The sequence below is a fragment of the Branchiostoma floridae genome, chromosome 10 (genome assembly GCF_000003815.2).
Source record: "Branchiostoma floridae strain S238N-H82 chromosome 10, Bfl_VNyyK, whole genome shotgun sequence".
Classification (NCBI taxonomy): Eukaryota; Metazoa; Chordata; class Leptocardii; order Amphioxiformes; family Branchiostomatidae; genus Branchiostoma; species Branchiostoma floridae.
The window spans coordinates 11099670-11110164 of NC_049988.1; the positions used below are offsets into that span (position 1 = coordinate 11099670).

At 43.6% G+C, this 10495-nt stretch overlaps 2 protein-coding genes across 3 annotated transcripts in view; one reads left to right on the forward strand and one right to left on the reverse strand.

The window, feature by feature from the left end:
* LOC118424537 (trichohyalin-like) overlaps nt 1-10495 on the reverse strand; it is a 565429-nt gene that overhangs the window by 213075 nt on the left and 341859 nt on the right. The gene's annotated exons all lie outside the window — the stretch shown is intronic.
* LOC118424541 lies at nt 1531-9520 on the forward strand. 2 transcript variants are annotated; one of them, XM_035833148.1, is made up of 8 exons: nt 1531-2280; nt 2785-3390; nt 3742-3887; nt 4298-4457; nt 4843-5052; nt 7776-7904; nt 8268-8473; nt 8893-9520. In XM_035833148.1, exons 1-8 carry the CDS (start codon nt 1603-1605, stop codon nt 9065-9067), a joined length of 2310 nt encoding a protein of 769 aa, XP_035689041.1. In that variant the 5' UTR covers nt 1531-1602; the 3' UTR covers nt 9068-9520. The 2 variants fall into 2 exon arrangements, with proteins under 2 accessions (XP_035689041.1, XP_035689042.1); XM_035833149.1 differs by having other exon boundaries at nt 8268-8467.

Here is a 10495-nt window from a genome sequence, read left to right on the forward strand (position 1 = left end):
TCAGGATCAGGGCACTCCAGCCATCACTGAACAGAGACGGTGGTCGGTATAAGCTTCCTGGTACGTTTGACCAATCGCTGGATCCGCAAGATCACGTGTTTATAAAATCACGTGTCTGTAACTTGCGAGTTTATGTTCTGAAGTGATTGGTCATCAGTATTGATCATGTGATGAAAGAAAGTTTATCATTGTACCATCACATTATTGATTTATTCTTCAACCGCATATTGGCACGGATTTCATCGAACATGTATTAAGATACGAACCCAGGCATAACAGTACGACTGCTGGTAAAACTTCAAGTACAATATCCATACACCGATCATGTCCAAATCTGAACAACACGGGTTCTTAAGACAACAGCATTCTTGTAATTGTACTGTCGCAATATAAGACAATGAAATGCTTCATCAATTGAGTACGTCACAGACGAAGGTGTCTGGAACAGCTCAGTGGTGCTAAGTGTCTTTCCACTGGCGCCACCTGCAGCTCATTACCCACCTATTAACTCCCTACAGTACTCATCCAGACTCATCATGATGTAATGGCTGCTATTGTACATAGTTATTAGGTTATCTTTGCTTTTAAAATACATTTCATGATGAAGCGTGGGTGGTGGTGTTAGGGGGGGGGGTGTAATCACAGAAGCACGTATTGACACACGCGCCTACTACTGGACCCTGTAAGAATTTAGCAAAATGGGTCAATTAAAGGGTTTGACAAATGTTAAGCCATTGGGAGAAGGCCTAACATTTACCGCGACATTCTACCGTCCAATTTGGTTGAAAATTGCTCCAGGGATTGGCATTAGACTTTAAAGTAGTTTGACAACACATGGACGATGATATAACCAGAGGTATCAAATAGCTCCTGGCAACTTCGTTGAAATATTTTTCCCTTTGGGCTCGTCTGCTATTTGGTATTCTTGGCAAGATCTGTTGATACCATTCAGTTGCGATCATAGCTGATAGCACCATTGCATGGGATACCTTTAGAGAGCCTAGCAGAAACTCTAGATGAAAAATTACGCACCCGAAGAAGCCGATAATCTTAACTTTAGCGGAATGAAGTATCGTCAGATATAAATAGAACCCACGTCATGAGAAAAAACAGTTTGTAGCTTCTCCTCGCTGTCTGACGTCTACAACTACACGTAGTTATCCGTCACGCTTTACATGTGTGGTCATTACAATGTTTCACACTCAGACGGCATAAGCGTAGATTTGCGCTGCGTGTATTTTTAGAAGGTGCAGTACCTTCCTGTATCATCCGGAGATGTCTGTTTTTATGTATGCAGCAAAGTAGGACGTACCACTGATGTTGTAAATCAACGGGAATTCAAATGTGTAACGTTACTGTTAATATCGTTACAAAGCGTTTATCATCACAATTGCACATTTTGCATATTGTTCAAATGTCATTAATGTATTATAGCATTATGTTATCTTATGTCAATTGGAAGCCAACAAAGACCTGATTAGGTATACCCGTTTGCTCGTTCTTGTTACTTTCTTTCTTTGAATGGCCACACATGAATGGGTAGCGAAGAACTATTTCACCTGACGACATTTTGTTGTATCTACAGATACCTGCTAGTCCATCATGACGTCACAAGACAACGGCCCCACATCCATAGCGTTGTCCCTCCAGGATATCAAGATTGACACGGCCTATGACCCCAACAGTCTTGCCTTTGGAGTAGACCTGGTAGGAGCCGCCAAGAAGCTTCTTGAGTTCCTACATCTCGTGGACAGATGCCCTATCCTGTACGACGAAGCCATCGTGTTGGAGGCTATCAGGAGATACGAACTGTTCTGGCTCCCCCTAGCGGCCCAACACGGAGGTGAACTTCTCGCGGCTCCCTTGGACATAGCCTGGATTTGGCACGTGCATCTGTTGGCGCCGTATTACTACGAACAGGACTGTAGGAATCTGGTGAACACCACGGTGGATCACAAAATACTGGTCGGACACGAGCGGGAGGTGGGCCAGCTGAGAGCGAAGGCATTGTGGGAAAAGGAGTACCCAAACGAGCCCTTCGTCATCGGCTATCACGTGCGTCACAGCGACTTCAAAAGTCAGATTTCCTACAACCTGCAGTTAGCTGTGGCCCGCCAGAGGGTGTTCTTCTACCAGGTGTCGCTTCCTCACTACGGTGACAACAAGTTCCTGGAGGCGGCCAAAGAGCGATACAAGAAATACCTGTTCCTGAAACAGAGTAACCCCAAACTGTTCCTGGTGCCGTGTTATGACTTTGACCTCATCTGGCATGCTCACCAGGTACGTACTCACTACGTCACACGTTACCAATACGGTATCACTTTGCAAATAAGATTGTACTCATGTGTAAAGAATCTGTTAGGCCAAACTGACTTAAATTTATGGATGACATCCACTGGAGACACAAAAGAGCGAGGGCCAAAAAATAAAATCCAGCAACAAATGCTGCTACTAATAAATTTAAAAAAAAAAAATTAAAAAAAAAAAAAATTAAAAGCACAGGACTAAACCTCCAGTGAATTTTAATTATGTTTCTATTGCCACTCTTGTTTAAATATGGCCTGACCATGTGTCCCCTGTTAACCTGGAGAGCAGATCCTCTGACTAGTACAAAATTCTCATTGAACAAGAATGCTATTAGGTCACATGTAGCCACAGTTTTTGGTTCGTTTTTTTGTGTGTTTCAAAAGTCAATTCGTGAGCGGATAGCATCCATGAAATTAAGTCAGTGCATGTGGCCTGATGTTCAAACCCTTGGTACCACCATTGTCTACTTCTACACAGAACTACCCGGCCATCTACAAGAGCGACACGGACAACATTCTCGGCAGGATGCTGAATCACGACGACTCCGTGAACGATCGCTCCCCGGGCTCCAAACTACTGCTGTCTGACACGCAGACGAGACAGCTTTGGAAGAAAACATTCAACGAAGATTTCGCCCTGAACGGCGCCATGTTCCGAGGAGAGCCCCCTAGCGCTTTCCTAGTCCCTGCAAAGACAATGAACGCGTACGCTACCAGGCAGTGCACGATAGTACTGCAGGAAGTCTACATTTTGAATCTGCCCTCAGACGACAACTTCACGGTCAAGGTGGACATAGCGGGAGGCGGGAGGATTTGCAAACTCGGAGGATCTCACAAGTCTTGGAAGGGGAGATCGTCTGACGGACTGGCCAAGTTTCGTTTCGACACAGCTGTCCACGCCACGCTCAAGTTTGATGTGGAGGCCAAGAAGCTGTTTGTGAAGGGATTCCACGGGACGGCAGCGGTGCCCATCGCTACTGACCTTGTCAACGTGGCGGAGGAAGGTCACCACATTTCCCACAGCGCGGAGCTCATGGGCGAGGACGGGAACCCATCAGGGGCTACGTTAAACTTCACAATCAAGGTATGGTGTTGATTAAGCGTTAATGACCCACCCTGAGGTGTATATGGTCAGGTGTTATAGGACATTTGCTTGAAACACTGAGTAAAGCCACGCTAACGTAACACTGAGCAACGCTAACGAGATTATTTGATAAGATGGACATGGCAAATGATCATGCTCCTTATGGCACCATATGCACCGACAAATAGGTGGGCCATCAACGTAATTATCCTATCCTATCCAAATTCCTGTATGATTCATAGTCCCTTTCATAGATACTACTATAAAACTATGTAAATTCATTCGTCCAATTGCTGAAAAACGCGCTTGAAAACTTACATTTACCCTATTGGTACACACGTTTCCCTTCAGGTGACGTCAATACGCAAGGGCCACTACCTTTTCAACATGCGGCCTGGACAATATGAGTCATCAAATGTTCCCGACATCCTTCACGGCCACATCCCACTGGCCCGTCCGAGCGAGGTTTCTAACAAGTGTGAGACAGCCGTGCATAAGTGAGTATCATAGATTGTGCTGATTACAGTAAATTTGCACAGTCAATGAAACACTAAATCTACAAAGACTGGTGGAGGTATGGGATCTTCGAACTCTTTCTTGTTTGTAAGGCATTTAGTGCGAAAGGAAAGGAAAGGAGTTGGGGGTTGAATACACAGCACTATTTTTTAACGAGAGTGTTCAGAGCAAGGTCATTAGACCACTTCAAGGCAATGAACTAAGAAGTTGAAATAATTGTACACGGAGATAGCGGTATCAGTGCCTGCACGACTGTGTTGCTGTAGGGCTATAGAAACGGATATGCCAACAAATAGACCGTATGAAAAGACTTTACGTGATGGATTATACCGTTACTGTAAATTGTTTAGTGTTTGGGAAACCTTGATTTTTCTTCATGATATTCCCGCAGGGTATACCCCCGGATCTCAGACAGATGCGTCGCCTTCACCGTGCGCGTCATCCACTCACAGGAACTGATGATGTCAGCAATTCAAGTGTACGCACGTGAGAGTGACATGGCAGCTACTGCGCATCTTATAGGCCCCGACACACTACCTACCAGACAACAGGTCCTTTGCGTTTCTTTCTTTGTGCGTAGACCAAAAGAACGAATTGAAAATTGTACATATAGTTCCATTACCGAAGTGTTTACTCTCCTGGTAATACACGCTTTAGAAAACATAATACTGTAGAAGCCAGTAAAATTCACAACTAATAATTATAATCGCACACTTCTGTTAATTACACGGAATCCCAAAATCCCAAACCGGACAACTTCGAATTCGCATTGTTGCACCACCCGGATAATTGCACGAAATACACTGGCAAATGGGATGTGCAATTAAATGGCTTCTACTGTACATGCCTTGCAATAGCTGCATATCCAACACATGACATATTCAGCTATGAGTATGAGATGAATAACATGAACTGTGTGTGTACCCCTTACTGTAGGTCACAGACGAAGGTGCATACTGCACGCTGGACCACTCGGCAGGGGAACGTGCCATTCTCATCAAGGGGAAGACAGACTGGGGCATCTGTGTGGGGAAGTGGGAGGGTTTCCGGCCCGGAGTTCCCGGCAAACCCGGCATCCCTTCCATCGACGGCCGGCCGCCCATCAAGGGCGTGAAGGGCATCCCCATGACCCCTGGGCATTTGAAGGTAACTGGGTAAGGCTTAGGTACTGGGTCCCGATTGGAAAATGGGCCCTGTTTGGCTGTTCACATGCTATTTTGGGACACTTTCGGGTGTGACCCTTACGTGGATACCTTGCGGCTCCTTGGGGGTATTTTTGGACCCGGTCGGGCTCCTGGTTAAATTTAAGACGGACTTAAAATGAACCCGGGACGCGGTAACAAACAGACGCCGTGACCTACCCCCGGGGTACACCGAGGGGACCACCCCCCCGTATCCGGCAGTCCACCGACAGACAGCTTTGCAATTGGGGTCAAAGTCACGGGGCAGACGGGAGACATTACGGACTTATTGGTACAACTCTAAAGTACGATAATAATATGTACCTTGCTTTGACCAATCTCTGAAGTCATATGCCAAGCGTAGCTGGTAAAGGATTTCCATGAGTTACCAAAATATCTGCCAAAACGAGCTCGAGTGTTTCTGGCTGCTACTTGTCGATCCAAAACAATATGAAAAAAAGTGTGGCAATTAAAATCATTGCCATAGCGACGGTTTTAATGTTTATAAGTTTTACAGATTGTTGTTGTTAATGGGTTTTAATAGTCGTATTCCATTCGTTTGGCGATCGATGTTCATAGAGCATTGCTGTCAAAGGGGGTCCCTTGTGAGTGAAGGGTGAACTAATGTACATTGTAAATGCTCCTCATCGATTTTACAAATCAGGGCCTCATTTTACATGAATGATATCAGTTGATCATCCTCTCTAGCTAAATAACAATATGCTAAAAAAAAGGGGTTTTGCCAGTATCGATATAGATATATATATAGATATATAGATAGATAAAAATATTTTTCTACTGAATTAATTGTGTTTGTCATGAATTATGCAAATAAGGCTCTCATTTGCATAAACTATATAACTTGATCATCTCCAACAAATTGACATGCGCAATATATGTTAAGAAAGGAGACTTTTGTCGCCTTTTCTGCTAATTTATGCAAATTAGGACCTAATTTGCATAGTTAATGTTAAACGATGTTCACTTGTACATAACTTCCAAATGCTACAAGTAAGAAGTTCCCGTCATTTATAAAAATGACATTATAGCATTTTCTCATTAATTATGCAAGTTATGCATTTATTTATCAATATTCTCCTCTTTCTCAGTTACAAAGGTCACATGTTGTAATGGTCCTTTAATTGAGCTGAGCATGTTTCCCAATTTATTATGCAAATTAGCTTCCACTCTGCATAATTCTTCATAATTAATATGTAATTATATTAAGCATCACGTAACCTATCCACGTACCAAAAACCATAACAATCCGTCAACCCCTTCTTTAGTTATTCCCTTTAGAAGTCTGACACCTAAGTCTAAACCTGTCCTGCAGTTCCAAAATAAGCCGCTAGGGGGGCCCAAACCTATACCACTTACTTACAGCATCAAGAGCTGTCTACCACTTAAGATTCATAGCCGCAGCATGTCCAGAACTCGAGATATCAAACCAAGAAGTTCCGCTGCAGTACCGTAACAGGCCACTAGAAGGCCAAAAATATTATCGCTTCCAGGTCTCAACAAGACCTACCCACGTACCGAATATCAATACAATTCATCCAGGCGTTCTTGAGCTATGGTGGTCTTCTACAACCGGCACACACATACAAACGCTACCCAAAATATAACTTTCTTGGCGAAGGTAACCATCACATCGCTATCTCACAACCCCCACATGTTTTAAGCTCAAACAATGCTTGTTTCACACATCAGTTTGTACTTTTGAAAACAGAAAGATATTAAGGGTGAAGAAGGCCACCAAACTTTCCAAACTCCTGGACACATAAACCACGAACGAACCCGGAAGTGATTTCCACGACTCACAGGTCATTTTCCGAGAAACATATCTCCACAATCTTTTACCCCCTGTTTCAAATGTTTACATTTCCATGACCACCATACTACATACTACAATTCGGGTACGTCTGAAGTCCTAGGCTTTTCTCAATTTTGCACGGCTATCAATCAAAAATTGCCTTGCGCGAATACGGAAAACACTGCTGAGCACGTACGTGCCCTGGGCGACTGGAAAGCTTACCCGTGGAGGTAATGGTACAGTCCGGCATGATGCAACTACGCATGCGCGGACTTTTGACATTCCTGACATTCCTATACAGTTTTTAGAATACTTTGGAAACGGTTCCACACTATACTATTAAGCTCGCCCATCAGGCGTCGCTAATAATATCTGGTGTTTTTGCCAGCCAGTAGATACCCAATGTATTGAGTACTGAGGCTGATTATCGTGGCCGAGGCGCCTCCTCGAGCAACATTCTTCAGCATCAACAATTTAGTGGCCTATCCAAATATATAGAAACACGTAAGTAACAGGCTGTCAAAAGCCACCTACCTGGGGGTACGTCCATGCAAAACTCACATTGGCAGCGTAGTCTGAAGCATTTGAACACCACTGTTACAGAAGTATCTATCTAGTGATTTTGAAACCGTTTTCACACCAGCTGATGACCTTTCACCTCGATAAACAAGACCTGATGACACACAAAGTGCACTTACTTTACAGTCTACCGGACACTCCAAACATGGCTAAAAGCCCATTTTTCAGGCACAATCAAATTTCCAGAATCCTTACCTGTAACATCCAGCTTAAAATGCGCCATTTCCCAAGAAAAATACATTTTTGGGACCTTCTGCGTCGGCGTGGATTGGTTAACTTTGCCCCTTTTCTTGCAGGTTGGTTTCTACAGTCTACATGGAAAGCTGGGCTGGCAGCTGGCAGTACGGAGAGATAAGGGCATGACGTTCCAGATGGACTGCGTCAGCGTCAACATAACCAACGGGAAGATCATCATCCCCGCACACGTACGTCATAAACTTTAATTCTCAAAGTGGCATTAATTTTTTGGCGACGCTTCAGGGGCGGTGCTGATTAGTTCCTCATTCGGGGCAGGTTGAAGGGCACTTTCATACGCGCCAGTAATGTTAGCATTTAGCCACGAACTGTAACTCAAATAAGGAACTAGATGGTTAATTGTTCCGGAATTCAATGTAGCTAATTAGCCCTGTATATTTTGTGTTTTAAATTTGGCTGGCAGACTAACGACAGTTTTGTAAAAGCTATAGCGACGGCATTCTTGTTGTTAAATGGTAAGTTTGCGGAACATTTGGAAAAATGATAAAGCGTTATTTCATTGACAAAAACATAAATATTGTCTTGTTCTTCAGGTGGAACACGTTCCGGAGGCGATAGCCCTCGCCTTTGCCATCTCGGTGTTGTGGGTGCTCTGCAATCCCAAGTCTATCCGCCAGACGCCGCAGGTGCAACACCACCACCATTCTTGTAACCAGTCACACTCTCAACAATCACAGAAGCACCAGAGTAACGCGCACAGATCAGGCGATCAGGACCAACGCTCTACAAACAAGTGGGGGTAAACTTATTTGTTCTAAGGCTAGCCTCATTTCTTTGGAACAGAATTCTTTGTATTTTACTTCCTGTAAAACAAGTTAACCCAAAAGAGTTAATTCGTTTTTTCTATTTGCTTTTGGATAGACGAGGAAAATGTGGCACTGCACTCAATTTAGTATACGTAACTTATATTAACAGTGCCACATACACAGTACAGACAGATCTAGAAGGTAAATGTAGTCTTTTCTTTAACCTCCCCAGGTACCCATTTTTACACCTGGCCGGGTGAAGTTAGGAAGGTCGTGTAAACTACCTTTCCCAAGGGCACAACGTCGGGGGCACAGTTGGTATCGAACTCGGGACCTCTAAATTCGGAGCCGAACGATTTACCAGTTACGCCACACACGACGCCGGTTCATTAGTTCTTTGCTTGTTTTCCAGCAATATGGAATTTGAAACCATGCTGATGATCCTAGCGGCAGGGTACGGACGACCCATCCCGATCTACCAGTACCCCGGGGCGGGCGCGCAGTGCGGGGCCTGTGGAGGGTGTGGCGGCTGCGGAGGGTGTGGCGGCTGCGGTGGGTGTGGCGGCTGTGGTGGGTGTGGCGGCTGAAGTCCTCTTGTTTCCACATCGGAGGTACTTCCTAACCTGCTGGGTCACCAACCCTACATAGTTTATGCCGGCGCTCATATTCTCCCTCTACACTGGAGTATAGGAGTGTCGGCGTAAATTAAACTAACTAGGATGGCTGCTAGGCTAGCACCTTGGCACACCGATGCTCGAACTAAAACAGTGTTGCACAGTCTTGGGCTTATAGTTACATGTAAATTGTCTACGTAATTTGATGAAGGAAAATGGGATATGTAAAACTATTTCGTAGTTAACTACTGAACCTTTGAGTAATTGTGAAGAATATAAACTACCTGCTGCTTCCGTGAAGCATAAGCCAGACTCAGACGGTGATTGTGACATGACCAATGTCATAGAGTAATTCAATGAATGTTACTACATTTCTAAGTGTTTCTCATTGAGAAAGTGGGCACAAAGAAAAGTATGGCGGGGTGCCATAAAAGTCAATAGGCAGAAGTTAGTTCTGGTGGTCAATTTCAACGATTTTTCGCAATGAATGTTTGTATTTGTAGCAGATATTTCTTTACCAACCGACTCGTTTGGTACACTTTTGGTATCCGTGGACACAATTTTTCGAAATCTCAGATATCTCGGATGTCCAAGTCATGACGTGTATATCCAGACAATGCCGCGTTGTGTTTGTACAATGCTGTATTGTATTTCTACATTGTAAATGCCCTCCTTCTTCAACGAAACATTTGTCTCTGAATTATGTATACATCACAGCTTATACACATGATACGACGTAAACTTTGAAAATGCTGATATTTGTAGGTTCAATTGACACAGTAAACAACTTTACACGCTATTTTCGTACCCAACGTAAAGCTCCTATCCGCTGCCAACAATCTTTTAGTCAGTCCTTTGATCCTTCTCAAGATGAAATGACTGTACATCAACAGAGACGTTTCTGACGCCATATGTCACGTGACAGTCTTTAGGTCATTTCAACTTGAGAGAAGGATCGAGTACTTACTGATCGAAATGTATGTTGGTAAGAGCTGTCCTTCTTGTACGGAAATAACGTTAAGTTTTTCTTGTCTAAGGTGTTGATATATTGGACTTGAAAACGCATGGGCTCTACCTTTATTGTATAGATGGATGAAGGAATGATTTTAAAGACAATTGTACTGCTGGGGTGAAATTTTACTAATTCCGTTTGACTAGATTGATGTACAATGATGCATTTCTTGATGCCGATATTGTAATTATAAACCCATGGAGTAAAAGTGTCGTCATTAAAATAACACGGAGTTTTCTCCGTGGTAAAACGGTGTGTAAAACGTCTATTTTCCAACCATCTTTATGTAGCTTAATTTGAAAACAAAATATTATTAAGCTTTAGAGATGATTGCGATTTTAACTATGTCAAATGAGGTGAATGTGAATCAATTAGAAATTCTATCGTAC

Bases quoted from the DNA above. Each gene is read 5' to 3' on its own strand.
- LOC118424541 (XM_035833148.1), top strand. From the start codon at position 1,603: ATGACGTCACAAGACAACGGCCCCACATCCATAGCGTTGTCCCTCCAG. The intron at 5,053-7,775 runs GTAACTGGGTAA...CTTTTCTTGCAG, and splicing joins TGACCCCTGGGCATTTGAAG to GTTGGTTTCTACAGTCTACA. The intron at 8,474-8,892 runs GTAAACTTATTT...CTTGTTTTCCAG, and splicing joins CGCTCTACAAACAAGTGGGG to CAATATGGAATTTGAAACCA.